Source organism: Hyperolius riggenbachi, chromosome 11, assembly GCF_040937935.1.
Source record: "Hyperolius riggenbachi isolate aHypRig1 chromosome 11, aHypRig1.pri, whole genome shotgun sequence".
NCBI lineage: Eukaryota > Metazoa > Chordata > Amphibia > Anura > Hyperoliidae > Hyperolius > Hyperolius riggenbachi.
The window spans coordinates 199,518,618-199,538,069 of NC_090656.1; the positions used below are offsets into that span (position 1 = coordinate 199,518,618).

Consider the following 19,452-nt stretch of genomic DNA (forward strand, 5'->3'; position numbering starts at 1 on the left):
TGAGTTAATGCAATACACAATGCAGAGAGTTCATTTTCCAGGAAAACTACAACTGTGGAGGATCCATGAAATATCACTAAGAAAATATATATGTATGTTGGAAAAATTTCCCACCCAAAAGTTGACAAACTTCTAAAAGCACAAATATCAAATCTTTATTGGGTACTAGACTACTATAAAAAAACTAAAATCAAGCCTGTGGTGATACAGACAAAATGGTGAAAAAAACAAACAAATCCATGCAGCATCAATATGTCTATGTAAATATATGTATATCCGTAAATATAATTAACAATAAATTGCATACACAACAGCAAAGATAATGCTCAATTCAACACTAGTAGTAACTCATGCACATGGAACCTCTAAATAAACCAATCTGGATTGCAATAACCAGGCCATCCCTAGTGTGGGCTGAAGATGCATCACTGAAAAAAAAAAAGTACAGAACAAATACACGCATTCACTTGTATTTAGCCTCTTTTGCACACTACAAATCAGAAACGTGATTTGCAAATGAGATATACAATTCCGATATTCCCTGGATGCCATCAACACAAGAAGAAAACCACAGAAAAACTGCAGCATGCAGGACGGATTAAAAATCAGAATCTGTTTAAAATTGGAATCGCATGTAGTGTGCAAGAGGCCTAACAAGTTTTAAATGTAATTGTCTAGTGTACCGCTATTAGTATTTAAGGGCTGCTTTCTCCTTTTTTGCCACAAGATGGCATTACCCTTAGATGCGTCATCTGAGTTCATATAGCTGGCTCAATATAAATATAACAAGCAGGCTGAGAGGCATAACCTGATGAAGGGGGCGTGGCCCTGTCACCTCTAGTGGGGTGGTGGAATTGCACAGAGCTGGAGGCAGATCGATTTGGTGCGACTCCTGAGTTGCAGAGCGCTGCTGGCCACTGCGCCCGCTCTGGAGACTGATCTCTCTCACGCTTACTCCACCCTTCAAATAGGGAAGCTTTTCCGGGTTTAATCAAAAGGTTATAAGCTGGCGCTCATTTCAGCATCCACAGCATCAATGTGTTAGCCGGTTCTTCTGTTTTGTATGTTCTGTCTTGGTGCTGTGATTCCCTTCAGTGAGGAATAACGCTTATCCACATTCTCTTTCTACTGGTAATGTTAAATATTTTAGCTAATGTATTTTTGACAAATCACTTCAAGCCGCACTTGGTCGGTTTCTTCCTAATTAGTGGTTCCTTGCGTGACCCCAAAGGCGCACGTCATGCATGATGTGCAGTATCACGCAGGGAACCAATAATCAGGAGAGAAAACATTTATAATGTGCTTTTCTCCTCTCGAACTCAAAAGCACTGGAGCTGCAGCCACTAAGGCATGCTCAGTGGCAATGTTAGGGAGTCTAGCACAATGACTCCGTACTAAATGGCTTTATGAACAGGATGAGCAAAGATTCAAACCCAGGTCTCCCGTGTCAGAGGCAGAGCACTTAACCAGTACACTGTCCAGCCAGTAAGAGCCAACCAAGAAGAACAGAGGACCAGAGCTGTATAGCACCAGGCAGCCACATGAGGGGAAGAGGAGCGTGTGCGCATCAGGACCGGAGCGAGGGGGGAGAGGAGCATGGCAGCAATCTCCGGTAAAGGTTGCAGTGGTAGTATACCGTAGCCTAGCTGGTAGGGCAGCAGGAGTTAGTGTAGCTTAGCTGGTGGGGCAGGAGGGGTTAGTGTAGTGTAGCTTAGCTGGTGGGGCAGGAGGGGTTAGTGTAGTGTAGCTTAGCTGGTGGGTCAGCAGGGGTTAGTGTAGTGCAGCTAGGCAGAGCAAGAGACAGCTTGGGGGGGGAGAATAACTACAGGAATATATTTAAAATATGGTAACTACAGGAATAGATTTTTACAAAAAAAGATTCTGGCTTCTAAACCACACCTGCCCTGTAACTAAACAAGCCCCCTTTCCACTGGACAATTGAGCAAGGCTGCGGAGTCGGTACAAAAATCATCTAACTCCTCAGTTTATGAAACCACCGACTCCAGGTACCCAGAATTGTGCGGACTCCTTAGTCTAATACTTACCAGGAATGTGTAGTTGGTGTAAATACCAACCGATGACTTAGTATATGAAACCACCGACTCCAGGTACCCAAAAATTGCTCCGACACCTCGACTCAGACTCCACAGCCCTGGAATTGATGCTGGCAGCTGTAAAAAGTGATGTCATCTCCTGTTTATGCACACAAAAAAAATCTAGACGGTTGGGCATCAGTTGGTTGAAGGACTTCCAATGCAAACTTAATCCATTTTGTAATCACCTGGGGCTTCTTCCAGCCGTCCCTTGCCGCTGCCCTGGTCCTCTTTGGTGTCCCTGCTGGTCACCCGCAATGATGGCAACTTGCTGGTGGGGTTGGATCTTCTGCGCCGAAGAGCCAACCCCACCGGCAGGTCGCAATCCTTGCGGTCGGCCAGCAGTGACACCGAGGGCCGGGGCAGCAGCGAGAGACGGCTGGAAGAAGCCCCAGGTGAGTACAAAATAGATTTTTAAGTTCGGATCGTAAGTCCATTAAAGCCAAATAATGCATATACATTAGTCTTTCTTCCATGTTATTTTTCTATGGAAAGCACTGGTATACCATATGTACCAACGTCCCTTGGCATTTATTCTTTCTCCGAGGAGGACAATTATCACATTTCTTGCAGCATCTTGCAACAGAATGTCCATTAATCCTTTCCTCCATCAGTAACTCATCTGTACAGCAATCATGGGTGAAGTGTCACAATAGTAAGAATTTAAGTATTATATGATTGAATTCGTAGGCCTCAGTTACTTTAACTTAAAAGGTTAGTTAAAAGACTTGATTTGTAGTGTATACCTTTAAAGAGGATTTCTTGAAGCACTGAACAGTGTGATTCGGAACTCCCAAGGCTGTATCAGAGATATCCAGTGCAGAGGCCAGACCAGCTGGCGACAAACATCATAAACATGAGCCATTGTTATGAAAATATTCTCACAAGAACATTAAACAATGGCCTCCTCAGAACAAGATGACAGTTCCTTGGAACATGGAATTGTCAGGGCATGCGCAGTAAAGACGGCTTGTTATGATATCACAGGGTCTTATCAGCCAATAGCACGCGATGAGTTATTAATCCATCCCTGCTCAGATAATGTCACATTTAACTCTTCCGAGGTTAGTATAAGAGCGGTGGGGGGGGGGGGCTACTTCTGCTGCTCCTGACTTCCCCCCTTACTCTTTTTGTAATGTATTGTCATCTTATCTAACTGTATGCTGTATATAGGCCTAAGTGCAACGTAGTATAGATGTAACATAAGAGAGGCCTGATCTAGCTATTAGAGAGAAGTATGCAAGGTAACACAAAGAGGACTTAATACAGACCAATTGCTTCACTGAGATGTAACATGTAGAGATAAGCATCTGTATATCGGTTTACTGAATAAACTCCTGAAACTGAGGACGTCTAAGAAGTTCTATCTCCTATGCTGTTGCTATGATGAGAGTCGAGTTATCACACTTCCTGTGATATGGTGCCGAACGAAGGTGTAGTGTTGTTGCCCATAGCAACCAACGTATAGATTCTTACAAATAGTAGGTAAGCTTTACTGTGGAACAAGCTATGATCTCCCCACACACCTCAAGACAATGCACTACAGAGCAGGAGAGGAGAGCTGTGCACACTCACCATTGCAGTATTCATTCTGAATAAGCATGTGATCATCTTCTGCCCATGCTGAGTAGTATCGCACTACGTGGGGGTGCTGGCCCAGTACCGCATGCGCATACACTTCCCGAAGAGCAAGCAGCCTGAAAGAAAACAAGAGTCAATGGACCAGTCCGGCAATCTCTTCCACAAATCTTGTGCCAGTCATCCCATTCCAGACTTCATCAGCAACACAAACAGGGCAACCAGCCACTACAATGCCAGATCTGTACACTTCTTCCATCATTCAGTAAAGAGAAGCTGCCAGTCATTCAGGGTTTCTGTCCATGCAACACTCAGTATCATACCACAACAGCACTTACTCGTCGACTGAGCCAGCGAGTGGCTTCTTCGAGCGTTTAATGGCGTATATGCAGCCGTCCAGCCTCTTGACACATTTATAAACGGCGCCAAACTGCCCAGAGCCAATCTTCTCTAGTTCATGGAACTCAATGGCATATCTGGACTTCATATTACTTTCTGTAATAGGGATTCTCTGTAAGTGGAAGCAAAGCAGGGTTAATCAGGGCATATCACCTCAAACACATGGAAGACAAGAATGTACCTTAGGGTGAATCAATAAGTCTGAGGCCTATCATCATGCCCACAAGCCTTTCCTGATACAAATACACCCAAGATGGGCTTAGTTATACAGATTCCAACTGAGCCTTGTTGCACGCTCATGATTAGTGTGGCCTACATGGATCAGGACTTGGTCCTTCGAGTTCGGAGCCATCATCTAGCCTGGAGTTTTTATCAAATCTACTTTCTAATCTGTTACAAAGTCAGAGTGTATGGAAGCCTTTAGACTCATTGAACCACCCTTGTAAAGAAAACGGGAGCATCAAGCAAGACAACCCTCTGCAATTACCTTGGCAGGCCTTGTCCCATCGTCTTCTAGTTCCCCGTCGCTTCCCTCCATGATTTCAATATCTGAACTAAAGAACAAAACAACAATCAGACACAAGGTGGGGGTAGAACCACTTATAGATTTTTAATGCTGACCTAATGACTGACAAAGTATTTTTGTAGATTGTGGAAGTTACAATCACTGGTTTATATGGCTATCCATTTATTATCCCTCAAAAACCACCAGTTTTCATTTATGGCCCTACAAAAGGCAAATAAGAAGTGACCCTAGGGATAGCACTGCAAGTACTGCCCTGCCCATCTTAGCCGACATAACTACTATTTTTTGAGTAGTTTATGGGCTGCCTGCTTCCCTCCCTGGCGCCTGGCTGTTAGCTTAGAAAGTATTGATTGCAGTTACTTTCACACAGCTTATCAGGTTGAAAAATTCCCATAGTTTACCACTAGTTGGTGCACATCTGCAACTATCACATAGCTGCCTTAGTGGATCAGAGTTATAAGTGGCTAAAAGCAGCTGAGTAGCCATGGTCCGAGTTTTCTGTACTGACAGCCCTGCATCGTTGAGGTTGGAAATATGGTCATATTGAGGGGCCAATTCCGTACTCGCAACACAAGACCTGCTGTCAGATTTCTTTTTTTTAGAGAACCCCTTTAACTCTTTCAGGCAGAAAAAGAAGAAATGGAACACAGCATATGTATTTGTATGCTTGCCACTGTACAGACACGTCTATCTCAAAGCAATTAAAGAGACTCAGAGACGAATGACCTAATAGATTTATACATACCTGAGGCCTCCTCCAGCCCCCTCCACATGAATTGTTCCCATGCCGCTGTTCTCCGCTGCCTCTATCGCCGATACCAGGTCCTGTCACTTCAGCCAGTCAGGGCCAGATGACGCAAGCGCAGTGCGCTCCCTCCATACTGCGCATGCGAGACAGAGGGATTTCCTGTGGATACGTACAACTGGCCGCATCCGGTGGAATTGACGGACCTGGTACCGGCGATAGAGGCATCGGAGAACAGCGGCGTGGGAGCGATCCATGCGGATGGAGCTGGAGGAAGCCCCAAGTATGTATAAGATCTTTTTCACTTTCCCATCTCTGGTTTCCTTTAGCAAAATTAGACTATGCCACTTTCTCCTATACTGGAACTCATTTACAAAGCTGTACACTAAATTCTCAATATGTCAGCTGCAGATGAGAAAGGATTCTCACTCAATAACATAGGTCCTCTTCTTGCCCCGGCTGGCCCCCGATGAAGACTGCAGGTCCACAGACTCTGGGGTGAATGGGTTGATGTTGACAAGGGGGGTGCTGTATACTGGCCACAGCTTTTCCACCTTCTCCTCTTCAGGGAATGGCGGAGCCAGCTTATCGAACTTCTCCCCTTCCTTGAACAGACAGACGCCTTTACCCCTGAAGGCACTGGAAGCAATTCCACGAGCTCTGGATAGCAAGCTCTGCAGGCAAAACACAAACAGCAGCATTAGAGACCACAATCCTGTAAACCCCTAAACGCAGTTGACGACACACTAAATGCTCAGGTGTTTAGACAGTTTTCTGGGTTTCTCTAATTTTACTTGTACTGTATATACGAAAAAAATAAAAAAAAAAATCTGTCACATAATTTGCTCCCAAATCACAACTGCATGATCTCAGCTGAAGTCAGGAAGCATCTTTTACATTTTCTTTCTACTACTTCCAACAGTGTGCCTCTTGTTTGTGTGCTCAAGTGCCTCATCCCAGGCACAGCAGATAAGTGGTGTCTATATAGCCTCCCTGGCTGTATTGGACGGGCTCGACTGGTCCAGAGAAAAATTGCTAAAAATGGCAATAGACAAGTCAGGCTCCAGCAGTTCTAATGCAGGGATTTGTTTATTGCAGGGGTAGGGAACCAGTGGCTCTTTTGATGGCTACATCTGGCTCACAGACAAATCAGTAGGGGCTGATTTACTAAGCTACACTGCAAGCTTAGTGTGGCAGTGCAAGTCATATTTTCAAAGTTGTGCACACTACTGCTGTAGCATGCACTATTAACATTCTCACGCTCTCCCCAAAACTAACGGCCATTCCAATTGTCCCACTCTGAACCCTGTGAGGTCCGGTGACTTTGTAGAATGAGATCCCCGCACTTTGATTGGCACAATAGGCTGCCTGTCACTAGACAAGCAGCCTATTGGGCCAAAGAGCGGAGATCTTGTCCTACAAAATGAATCAACTCCAAGTCAGCTAGCCAATTGTACAAGCTGTTAGTAGGTATTTCTCCTGTCTGGCGCTCGGGGAAATTGCTGATGTTGCTGAAACCCAAGGGAAGCTGAAGACGTGTGACACTTCCACTGCCCGGCGGATCAACTGTATACAAATCACCATGGCGAGAGGGACATGAGCCCTACTTTTCCAGTTTGAATTTTTGTTTGATTCCAGAGCTGGCTTTTTATATCTTACAAAGCTGCAACAAGATGTTAGTTTTGTCGCCTGAGATTGTCACACAAAAATCTAGAGTGCGCACAGATGTCCCCTCTATACCGTTTGGCGATCCACAGTGCTGTCACTAAAGAACTTACACAAATGGCCGCTGCTGTCCAGCAAATCCTAGTAATCGTTCCCCCGCCATATAACAGGGCAGACTGTAGCGAAAACCTGTAGCGATCATTTCTAAAATGATCACACGGTACAATCACCAACGATCATTCCAGATGAATAAGCGAACATCTGCACGGGCCTTAAAGGGAACCTGCAATAAGAGCGATATGGAGGCTGCCATATTTATTTCCTTTTAAACAATACCAGTTGCCTGGCAGCCCTGCTGATCTTTCAGGCATCAGAAGTGTAAATCACACACCTGACACAAGCATGCAGCAAACAGACTTAACAGTCAGAGCACCTGATCTGCATGCTTGTCCATGGGCTATGGCTATAGTATTAAAGACAGAGGCTCAAGCGGGACAGGAAGGTATGTTGCATTGTTAAAAAAAAAAAAGTCTCCCTTCATATCAGGGCTGTGGAGTCGGTCCAAAAATCCACCGACTCCGAAGTTTAGGCTTTCACCGACTGACTCCTCGACTCTGACTCCTCTAATTTGCATATTACAATTTTGTTGATTAACAGTATGTAACGTGAAATTCGTCTCTTAACTGCCAACGCTTAGGAATTTTACAAGACAACTGAAGTGAGAAGAATATGTAGACTACTATATTCCCTTTAGACTAAAACTAGTCCTTGGTAAGAGTACTTGTAAAAGGTACAAACCGGAACAAAGAACATCTATCAAGCCCTAGGCAATGTAAGTGTGGGTACATGTAAGAATGATGTGCAGGTACTCTGCAGGGGAATGAGAAGATTCTTCCTCTATTACACATTCTTCATGTACAATCTGAACCAGGTTTATGGGTGATAGAAAACACCTCTGTGTTCAATGTGCACAACATTCTCAGTGGATTCCCTGAAGCTCTGTGGGGAGTGCATATGTAGAGTATAGTACTACTGTGTAACAAAGTAAGCCATGAAATTAAAGTTTTGTACATACCTGGTACTTCCTCCAGCCCCCTTCAGGCTAATCAGTCCCTTGCTGTCCTCCTCCGCCACCTGGATCTTCTGCTACGAGTCCAGGTACTTGAGCCAGTCTGGCGTAGTGCGCATGCACACACTCTGCCATACTACACCTGTTCAGCACTATTACGCAGGTGCAGAACGCTCCTGGCTGTAGGAGCGGCACGTGGCTGGACTGTGCTGACTGGCTGAATTACCAGGACTCATAGCAGAAGATCCAGGTGGTGGAGGAGGACAGCAAGGGACTGATTGGCCTGAAGGGGGCTGGAGGAAGCCCCAGGTATGTATAAAACTTTACTTTTCATCAGTCTCAGGTACCCTTTAATTTGTAGTCACCAAACCAAATTTTAACAACATATCAAATTATTGGATTTCATGAGCAAAGGGAGTGCATACATTTGCATAAATCAGCATCAATGCAGAATTATTTCCATCTCGTTGACCATCTCTATTAGTGACACGGCTACACATCAGGCTTTATACTTACAGCATAGATGTTATTTCGTATATATAAGAGATTCCTGTGTACACATCATATATACAGTCACAATCAGATGTGTATATCTGACTTTAAAAATACAGGGACTGCTTTATTGAAGCAGCACAAGTAACTAATTTTGATTGGTTTATTTCATTTTTTGTGGACTGAACACAGCTATTACTGTATATATACACATTATTTTTAATGACTATTATGTGAGAAATAGAACATTTTATCATATTTTCTAATTCTAATTTTCTATTCTTTTAATTACAGTTACAAATTCATTAGGAGTCGGAGCATTTTTTCCCCGACTCAGACTCCAGGCACCCAAAATTGCTCCGACTCCGACTTCATGACTCAGACTCCACAGCCATGCTTCATATCCCTCTCACTTCAGGTGTCCTTTAAATATTTCCTAGCAACCAAAGCAACTGCATTAGTGCTGGCAACCATGTGACCGGAAGAAGAGTCACTGTGCAAACCCAGAAGAAGAGTCCGGACACAGTGGCGGAGAGTTTAAGTATTACTGCAGGGGCACAGCGGCGGCTGGAGGCGGAGAAGCAACACTACAAGGTCGATTGCTGAAAGATTTCATGCTGAAATAGATCGGAATTTTTATGGCAGCCAACAGATTTCTCTCCGATCAGAGAAAGGTCTATTGGTCAATCGTCACCAAAATCAGTAGATGTGTAGGCACCTTTAGGTCCTTTTCACACAGGCAACTGACAGGTGGTGAATTCAACACCTGTCGGCTGCTTTTCTGCACTGGCCGGGCATGGAGTCATGTCACGGTGCTCTGCTGTCCAGTAACACACCGCGTGCCAGCGCTGCAATTGTGCACTTGAATTGAAGTGGCGGCTGGCAGACAAGAGACTAAGGGAACACACTTGTCTTTCAGTTTTCTGCATGCATTTTTCTGCGCATGTTTTCTGCAAACCAAGTGTGTTCCTACGTGTACGATTTTTCACAGCAGCTAATGTAACTGATACAGAAAACTGACAAAATGTGCAGAATCATGATGCAGTAGGTCACATTAAGTGTGAACTAGCCCATTGATTAACATGAGTTCTAATTTTTTCAATGAAGAAAACGCGTACAAAAACAAGCGTGTTCCCTGCCTGAACTGATCGGCAAATGCGCAATTTAGCCTCCTGTCTGAAAGAGACCTTAGTGACTTTTTTACTCTGTATAAAAAGTGCTCCAGAAGATGTTGGCGCTATATAGGTACTAAATAATAATCGTGGTGAATTTTTCAGTGGTAAAGGGCTCTGAGGCAGGGATCACGCTTGGAGGGATCTGCATGCAGTTGCAGCAGATATGACAGCCCATGTCAGGGTTGGTTTCACAGCCAATGTGTGTTTTTTTTGCATGCGGGTAAAAAAAAAAAAAAAAAATATTCTGCATGCAGCATATATAGCAGGACGCCTGGGATTCCTGCTGCCCAGCCAGCTGACTTTTGATGCGGGTTTGGAAAAAACCAAAGATAGTCAACTGAAAACTGTGGTCGTTTTGCGTGAATGTAAGTGTAGCCTTGCAGCACTGGGGTCCCTGGTTCAAATCGGATCTAGGACACTATCTGCATGGAGTCTGTATTTTCGCCTTGAGCCTAAAAAACATACAGCAAATTGCTTGTCCCCAAAATTGGCCTAAAACTATGATGAACATAGGACTATGGCAGGAATTAGATTGTGAGCCCCTCAGAGGGACAGTCATTTACATTACGCTGGGAATACACGATTCTGGCACTCGATTCTGCACCCAATCGTTTGGCACGCTCGACTCTCTTCCGCTCATTTTTACCTTTTTTCAAGTAACGCCAATGGTGAATCGAGCGGCAAAACGATTGAACGGTGATCGGACATGTCAGAAATGATCTAACCATCTTAATGGCTCAGAATCGAGCCGCATATTCCCAGCATAACAGTGCAAAGAGCTGCTGAAGATGTCAGTGCTATATAGATACATAACAGGACATCAGACTAGGATGGGGATGAGACAGAGCTCCCTGGGGACAGTTGGGGGGGGCACAACCTATTCCACTATGCAACTAACTTATGCTACTATATACTCTGCACTGCTCTGCAGAAGATAGCACAATATAAATACAACACAAACTAATTGTATCATTTTGGTTGACATGTCTATATGTAGCTAAACATTCAATCTCCATCCAGCTGTGAGTGACTGATCCATTATGAAGCCAGTGAGCGATTTACCTGTGTGAAGCATTTGAGCAGTTTTGGTTTCATGATCATAGTCAGCCCATTCACACAATGGACGTCCACGATCTGCAGTAATATGGAAAGCCCTGCTTATCTTCATTGGCTTCTTATGTTTACCAGCTGAATGTCTCCAACGCTACTAAAGCCACGTGATCTCACCTATAGCTGTGCATTTAAATGCCAACATCTGAGCAGATACAGCAGAGTCTCAGCCCACTGTTTCTTTTGCCTTCCTCCCTTTGCTTCAAGCACAGCCCCCACCTCCACCCCCTGGTAGAGAGAGATAGGAAGTGCCCCTCCCCCACCTCCAGATCAAATTCCAGAGCACTGAGGGAGTGGGGGAGGGGACTCCCGATGCACTCAGGCCTTGTAGTAATTCACAAGCACACTCAGCAAAACACACACTGCTGAACAGATAGCACAAAAAACAAACAAGTCTTTCCACAGAGCACAAGAAATAACCAGCCTAAACATACACCAGTATCGGTGCGCCAGAATAATCCAGCTCTCTGCAAATGGCTTTATTATGCATTCAGAAAGCACTGACGCTTTTCCTCAGCACTCAGTGCTTGTCACAATGGAGTCATTCACATGGGCGTCTTCCTAGCCTGTAGAAATCTAAAGGAACATTTGATTCCATTCTATAGGAAGTCACTGGCAGCATTTGGAAAACAAGTAGGAGGTGGGTAGTAAACAGTACCTGAAGAAATCTTATGCAAACCACGGAAAATATACAAACTCCATACAAATGGTGGTGGTCTCCGGAATTAAACCTAGAACTCCATTGCTGAAAGCCCCGAACAGAAACTATAACGTGGGTAAATAAGGAAACTTAAGAGACAACTATAATGTGGGTATATAAACTTACTTGGGGTTTCCTCCTACCCCATGAGGTGCGTGAGCCCCTCCGTTGTCTTGTAATTCCAGCCCATCTGGCCAGCCGCGCTGTTCTGCGCATACGCGGCTCGGCCCTGTGCGCACCCCCGTCGTGCTCCCACAGCCAGGAGCATTGTGCAACTGTGCAGTGTTACTGCGCAGGCGAAGAACGCTCCCCGGCATGGGTGTGTGGTGGCTGCGACTGGCCAGGTTACCAGGGGAGATTACTGAGATCCTAAGAGGACCGTGAGGGAGGCCAAGCACCTCAAGGGGCTACAGGAAGCCCCAGATACGTATAAAACACCCACATAACAGTCGTCTCTGGTACACTAAGTCTAAAGCAATTTGCCGAGTTACTTTCCTGAGGCTTATTCCAGCCCCCTGAAGATGTCCTGGTCCCTCACCATTCATTCCACGCTGCTCTGTTTCTTCACTGTCCCACTCAAAAACGCCATAGCACAGCCCTGTGCACCTACCTCCATCACTCTTCTGTGGCCAGGATTGTTCTGCACAGCTAGTAAAAATTTGCTACTGCACATGTGCAAAACGCTCCCGGACATGGTGGCGTGATGGAGTAGGCGTGCGGCCAGCACAGTGCATAAGCAGTGCCTGGCAACTCACCTAGCTTACAGAGAGGGACAGAGCAGCACAGAATGACTGCGAGGGACCAGGATGGGCCGATAGGCGAGTCTGACTTATTGCCAGTGCACCAGATGCAGAAAGCATCCGGCTGGTGGAAATGAGCCCTAACAGACTAGCAGCTCTGGGTGTGCCTCTTCAGGGACATGAGGGGCTGATTTGCATATTTAGAGGTGGTGCATTATGGGGGTTACTTTCTGCTCACATAAATGTAAACACTTAAACATAAAATCAACTTTTTTTTTTTGTAACAAGGCAAAATATTGTACTTGGCACTTTTACAATAATGGGGCTGATATTTTAGGATACATCCATTACAAAAATGTTTGGTTCACCAGAACTTCTTTAAGTATCCTGCAACACTTATCTAACTCCGAGTACCAGAAGTACCACCTCCAACTGTGCTGCACCAGACGACCCCCGAGCAATGCCGGCAGATCTACTCAACCCCAGCGAAGCCAATCCCATTGTTCGCACCGCTCTCCGGTAGCCACCGCAACACATGGCACTGCGTTGCTCCATAATTTTGGCCGGGGAGTGGTGTGAACAATGGGATTGGCTTAGTTGGGGTGAGTAGATCTGCCGACATTGCTCGGTGGTGTCTGGTGCAGCACACATGCCTGATTGTTGCAGACATGGAAATGAGGCCTAATGGTCCAGTTTGCTGAACCATCGACCATACGGTTTGAAAAAATGTGAATGGTGAGAAACCATCAAATTAGTCCACTAACAGGATGGAAACACACACCCAATCTGATCCATGATATCGATGCGAAAACCAGATACAGATTCCACTGACCGGAGCAAGTACGTACTGCCTTATTGTTAGTGGACCCGAACGATTGTTTATGCCTGATCGCACTTATCGCATCGGCTGGTCCATCGCAAATTGGACTATTAGTGGCCACCCTTGTGCAAACAACCAGCTGGATTTTTGGGGAAAGCCACTGAGCAGTAAATCTTTTTACGCTACACCCTCCATGCAGCGTAACCTTACTATACCTTGCCTACTCTCCCTAGCTTGTATGAACTACAGGGAGCAGCTGCGGTCAGGACTGCAGCTGTTTACCCTTTAAAGATATTTTTAGCCCTTTTCAAGCCTGTATTGTCATATGCGAGGCATGGCCTTCAGGAATTCTGGTTGCTATGGGCAGCTGCTCCCGCTTCCCTTGCTGAGGTGCCTTGTAAATCAGTGCAACGGAATTACCAGCCCTACTCTAATAAATGAGGCCTGCACGCCAGCAGCGATACAGAAAAAACAAAGCAATCGGCAAATATTTGTGTAAGGGTCACATCCACCTGCACACAGCCTGTATACATAGGAGGCAGCCACCTGTGCAAACACAATGCGACTCCCTGATATAGGCTGCGGGTATTTAGCTCAACAGTGCAAAGTAACACAGTGTATTGCAAGACAACATCACCTACCAGCAGACACGTGTTGTGAGGACCCTGCTACTACTGTCCAACAGCTGCTCCATAAATGTGGCATCAGCAATTACACAGGAAGGATATAACCTGCCATATTCAACACTATCAAATTGCCACAAGCAATAGCTGAAACACCACAAGTGGCAGAACTCTTCCCTCGCAGTGCTAGGTTGTATGCGTGAATCTCAACTAGACCAAGTTTAAAGTATACCTGCACTCAATGTCAAATTAAATAAAATCAGCATGTTCTCCAGTGAAGCATGATCAGTTTACATGCCTTTACTTGGTCTCTATGAAGTCCCATTCCTCAGACATTTCCATTTATGTTACCTATTGAGAAATAATAGCGATCGCTTATTTTCCTACGTGACAAACGAAAGCCCAAGTAAACCTAAGGTACCTGTGAGGGGCCGTTTCCACTTGTGCGGTGCGGAATCGCTGATGATTCCCCTGCTGACGAAATCGCATGCGGGTGTGATTCCGCATGCGTATTTTACTGCGATTTCGCATAGGTTAGTATTTATGAGATTTTAACCATGTCACTGCCTGTGTGATTTAACAGTTTCTATGCGAAATCGCTGTAAAATACGCATGCGATTTTCTTATTAAATACATTAGCGGCGATTCGCGAATTCTGAGGGCTCTTCCGTGCAAATTTCTCCAGCACAGAAAAACGCTCAGGATTACTGACAAGTGGAAACAGGGCCATCCACTTGTATTGGCTATGCGAATCCATGCGGATTCGTGATAGTGGAAACGGGCCCTGAGAGAAAGAGGGGGCACCCATTTAGATACCTCAGTTAATGGAAGCCTCTGGATGATCGAGAGGCTTCCCCAGCCAACCTCACCCGACAATCCAATGATGGAACCTCCAAACCTTGTCAGCAAGAGATTATCAAAAAATGTGCGCCGCTGCGCTCCCAACGGTTCAACAAGGATGGGCGCACGCAGGACACGAGCAACGTGGAACCCACGATACAAATTGCCCAGTGGATTCTAGAAACTGTTATATGAACATTACAAAAACAATTGTATTCAATTCACAGCAAATTAAAATGCTCAAAACATTTGTATGTCACAAGTACCCGTATCTTGAAATATAAGATTAAACCAGACAGACCCTAAAGTCAACAATGAACTCACCGCCGGCGTTTTGCGTGAGTGATTTTTTTAGCGGAAAAATCACTGAACACTGTGGCGATTTTTCCACGATCGCGTTCAGCGCTTCTATAGCACTGAAACGCGATCGCCGGGAGATAGTCTGAAAATTGTGCAGGCGATGCGTTTGCGTTTTGCGCAAATCACCCAAGAACGGGCCCATAGGGTTTTATTACACTAGGGCTTTCAAAAGCGCTAGCATTTGAGTGTTTTTGCCAAAATGGCCGGCAAAACGCTCAAGTGTGAATGGGCCCTAACACTAAGAAAACATCTTATTTCCATTAAAAAAAAAAAAAAAAAAACACCCACCCACCAGCACATACTAGTGCAAAAACCAAGGCTTATTAAAAGTAAATGTCTTTCCTGGTTTTGTCCTGTCACATTAATTGGCCTCCATAGAACAAGGTTATTATCCCCTACCCAGCTATGGCCTTTGTAAGCTTTGGAATATAGTGATCGGTATCCGCAGTGTATACATTTAGCAGGCAACACCGCAGACATGTGTAGTGTCAATGAGTGTAGTATACGCCCGCAACCACAGCACTGTACAGACACAGGAACTTTCACTAACTCACGTAACCGGAAACGCCTCTGTACTCTAAATACAACACAACAGACTGTGCGCAAAGTGCTGTGCCGAGGCATGTCCGTCCACTGAACCGGCTCGACTTATTTATATCTCACAGCTGTGACTCGACAGAATGTAGTGGCAATCACTACAAGCACAAAAAAGCGTCCAATTAAATCACTCATTACCAGTTATAACCACTATTTTCCAAGTGCAGTATGAACATTCATTCTAAAGATAAAGTATTGTGCATATATAAAAAGTTAAATCGAAGAACAGTATCAGAGAATGCAGGTTTTACAGAGGACCAGCATAATATCGCTAGTAGCAATATGAAGAGACTCCTGTCACAATCACAAGTCATACAGCAGATTCCCTGCCCTACACGCCCACTGAACTGAATTTACATAGTTACGGCCATTTAACTTTCTTAAGTCATTCATTGTATTTGTGTATATAGACATGTACCTGCTTGCATGATGCAGTTCCCCATCTGCGATATCTAAAATTCTGTACTACCGTAAGTTGTTTTTGGTTAGTTGGCACAAAGCAATGTCAATATTCTTTTTGGCAGGTAAAAGCTTGTATAAAGTCTATATATGGCCAAAGCAAAAACCTCATTTCTGAAATGTAGGAGTGCAAGTAGTTGACATACCGGAGTTTCAGTAAACAGAAATCGGTCATATGGAGATGTACAGAGAACGTGCCATATAAACCAATACATACCAACCATAAAACATACAAATGAGTGTCAACACATATTGTAAAGTCAATATTTAGGGCCAAATCAGACATATTAGCAACAGTTACAGTGGACAACCAATTGAGATGGACATAGTATAAGCCATATATTGGGGTACCACTACAGGTGAATAACGTACACAATGATCTGGGCTCATACACACTGATGTCTCCCTACACTCTCCCAGTCTGAGGTGTCCAATTCTGCCAGCGTACACAAACTTATGAGCACAACTGTAGACTGATGTGTCAGCATACAGGGCCACATACCTTCATTGGTTGCTGGGGTTGTCAGTATGGAGGGATGATTTGATAAACAGGACACATATAGGGGCATCTGCAGTCTTATGTAAGCATCTTTCAGAGTGTGGTGTGTACATACACACATTGGGGTTGGTTTCTCATTCTCAGTGTTAGTAAGGAAGGGTTATAAGATGTGTATGTCAGGATGGAGAGATAGATATATACACACACACACACACACAGATGTTGGGATGTCAGTACAGTGAGATCAGGCAATGTACATAATACAGGCATATATTGGAGGTGACAGCCCCCCCTTGTAGTTGTGCGAGGTGTCAGTATGGAGATGATAGGATTATTGATATGTCAGTATGGAGATGCTGTGAGGTCAGTGCTGAGAGATCAGGCACACACAAACATACATTGGAGGTGACACCCGGACCCACTCTCAGCTTGGGGGTGTGCGGGGTGTCAGTATGGAGATAGAATGATTATTGGGATGTCGGTGCTGGGAGATCATACACATACTGACACATCAGAGGAGACAACCGCTCCCTCTCTCACCTTAGGGGGTGTCAGTGTGGAGATAGCAGGATTATTTGGCTGTCAATGGGGAGATGTTGGGGAGTCAGTGTTGGGAGATCAGGCACGCACACAAAGGAGGTGACACCTGGTCCCTCTCTCTTACTTTAGGGGTGTGCGGTGTCAGTATGGAGATAGTATGATAGAATGGGGTGTCAGTATGGAGAAGCTGGGGTGTCAGTGCAGGGAGATCGGGAGCACACAGTCATACACCAGGCCCCCCTCTTGTGGGTGTGCGGGATGCCAGTATGGAGACAGTATGATATATTGAGGTGTCAGTATGGAGATAGTTGGATATATTGGGCCGTCAGTATGGAAATTCTGGGGTGTCAGTGCGAGGAGATCTCACATTTGGGATGTGGGGGGTGTCAGTATGGAGATAGTAGGCTACATTGGAGTGTCAGTGCGGGGAGATCGGGCAATGTACAGAGACACCAGGCCCCCCTCTCACACCTTGGGGGTGTGCGGGGTGTCAGTGCGGGGAGATCTCTCACCTTGGTTGTGTCAGTACAGGGCAATCTCTCACCTTGGGGGTGTCAGTATGGAGATAGTAGGATATATTGGGGTGTCAGTATGGAGATGCTGGGTTGTCAGTGCGGGAAGATCTCTCACCTTGGGGGTGTGCGGGTTGTCAGTGTGGAGATAGTAGGCTACATTGGAGTGTCAGTGCAGGGAGATCAGGCAAAGTACAGACACACAAGGCCCCTCTCTCACCTTGGGGGTGTGCGGGGTGTCAGTGCGGGGAGATCTTTCAGCTTGGGTGTGTGCGGGGTGTCAGTGCGGGGAGATCTTTCAGCTTGGGTGTGTGCGGGGTGTCAGTGCGGTGAGATCTCTCACCTTGGGGGTGTGCAGGGTGTCAGTATGGAGATAGTAGAATATATTGGGGTGTCAGTATGGAGATGCTGGGGGGTGTGCGGGGAGACCTCTCACCTTGGGGGTGTGCGGGGAGACCTCTCACCTTGGGGGTGTGCGGGGAGACCTCTCACCTTGGGGGTGTGCGGGGAGACCTCTCACCTTGGGGGTGTGCGGGGAGACCTCTCACCTTGGGGGTGTCAGTATGGAGATAGTAGGATATATTGGGGTGTCAGTATGGAGATGCTGGGGTGTCAGTGCGGGGAGATCTCTCACCTTGGGGATGTCAGTATGGAGATAGTAGGATATATTGGGGTGTCAGTACGGAGATGCTGGGGTGTCAGTGCCGGGAGATCTCTCACCTTGGGGGTGTGCGGGGTGTCAGTGGGGGGAGATCTCTCACCTTGGGGGTTTGCGGGGTGTCAGTGGGGGGAGATCTCTCACCTTGGGGGTGTCAGTATGGAGATAGTAGGATATATTGGGGTGTCAGTACGGAGATGCTGGGGTGTCAGTGCCGGGAGATCTCTCACCTTGGGGGTGTGCGGGGTGTCAGTGCGGGGAGATCTCTCACCTTGGGGGTGTCAGTATGGAGGCAGTAGGATATATTGGGGTGTCAGTACGGAGATGCTGGGGTGTCAGTGCCGGGAGATCTCTCACCTTGGGGGTGTGCGGGGTGTCAGTGCGGGGAGATCTCTCACCTTGGGGGTGTCAGTATGGAGATAGTAGGATATATTGGGGTGTCAGTATGGAGATGCTGGGGTGTCAGTGCCGGGGGATCTCACCTTGGGGGTGTGCGGGGTGTCGAAGAGGCGCAGCTTGCGGAAGGTCTTGGTGGGCGGCGTGCCGGGGCAGTCGGGGGACTCGCGGAAGGCTCTCTGGTACGGGTACGGGGAAGCGGGTGATCCGGGGGTCAGGAAGCCGCCCGGGGATTTGACAGGTGAGCCGCCGATGCCCTCCTCATCCTCCGGCCATGCCCGGCTCCCCGGCGGACTCCCCCCGTCCTCCTCCCGGCCGGGTTCGCTCTCCTGGAAGGCCGAGTCCTCCCCGGTGCTGTGGCCGTCCTCATCCTCGCAGTCGCTGGGAGAGAAGCGCAGCTTGTGACGGACCTCCATGTCACCATCATCCGGGTATCCTGCCAGCCTGAGCCTGCCTCCCTCCGACGGCCACGACCGTTACACACCAGGGGCGGGGCGCGGGGCGGGCCAATGGGAGAGGGGAGAGGTGCTGCGTCAGGAGGGCGGGGCCGAAGCCGGCCAACGGCGGAGCGCAGAAGCTTTCAAAATGTCTCCGCCTGCGGGGCCGCGTGCGTATCTTGAGGAGCTTTGGCGCCAAATACTATGTGATGGGGCGGATCCGAGCGTCACGTGACTGAGAGAATACACAGCGAGCAGCCCTGGTACCGCCCTCCGCAGGCTAGAGACAAGTTTGTTGCCGCCTCGGCGCCTCCCCTTTTCGCCATGTTTTCCGCCCAGCACGTGATGTGTTGTCCTGCCTGAGGCTCGTGCACGGGGCCTATCTCTGAATGTGGGAGCTTTACGTCACTATATATTGT

General features: G+C 46.6%; 1 protein-coding gene across 2 annotated transcripts in view; it reads right to left on the reverse strand.

Annotated features, from left to right (window-relative positions):
• WEE1 (WEE1 G2 checkpoint kinase) overlaps positions 1-19,090 on the reverse strand; it is a 34,555-nt gene extending 15,465 nt beyond the window's left edge. Inside the window, exons 1-5 of one of the 2 annotated variants that reach the window (XM_068261123.1) lie at positions 18,683-19,090; positions 5,771-6,015; positions 4,558-4,624; positions 4,010-4,182; positions 3,669-3,790 (exon numbers count right to left, since the gene is read on the reverse strand). In XM_068261123.1, the coding sequence (XP_068117224.1) occupies positions 3,669-3,790; positions 4,010-4,182; positions 4,558-4,624; positions 5,771-6,015; positions 18,683-19,012 (937 nt within the window). In that variant the 5' untranslated portion in view covers positions 19,013-19,090. Of the gene's footprint in view, positions 1-3,668; positions 3,791-4,009; positions 4,183-4,557; positions 4,625-5,770; positions 6,016-10,804; positions 10,889-18,682 lie in introns of those variants that run through there. The other variant, XM_068261124.1, reaches the window with a different exon arrangement.
• Positions 19,091-19,452: the final 362 nt, after the last annotated feature.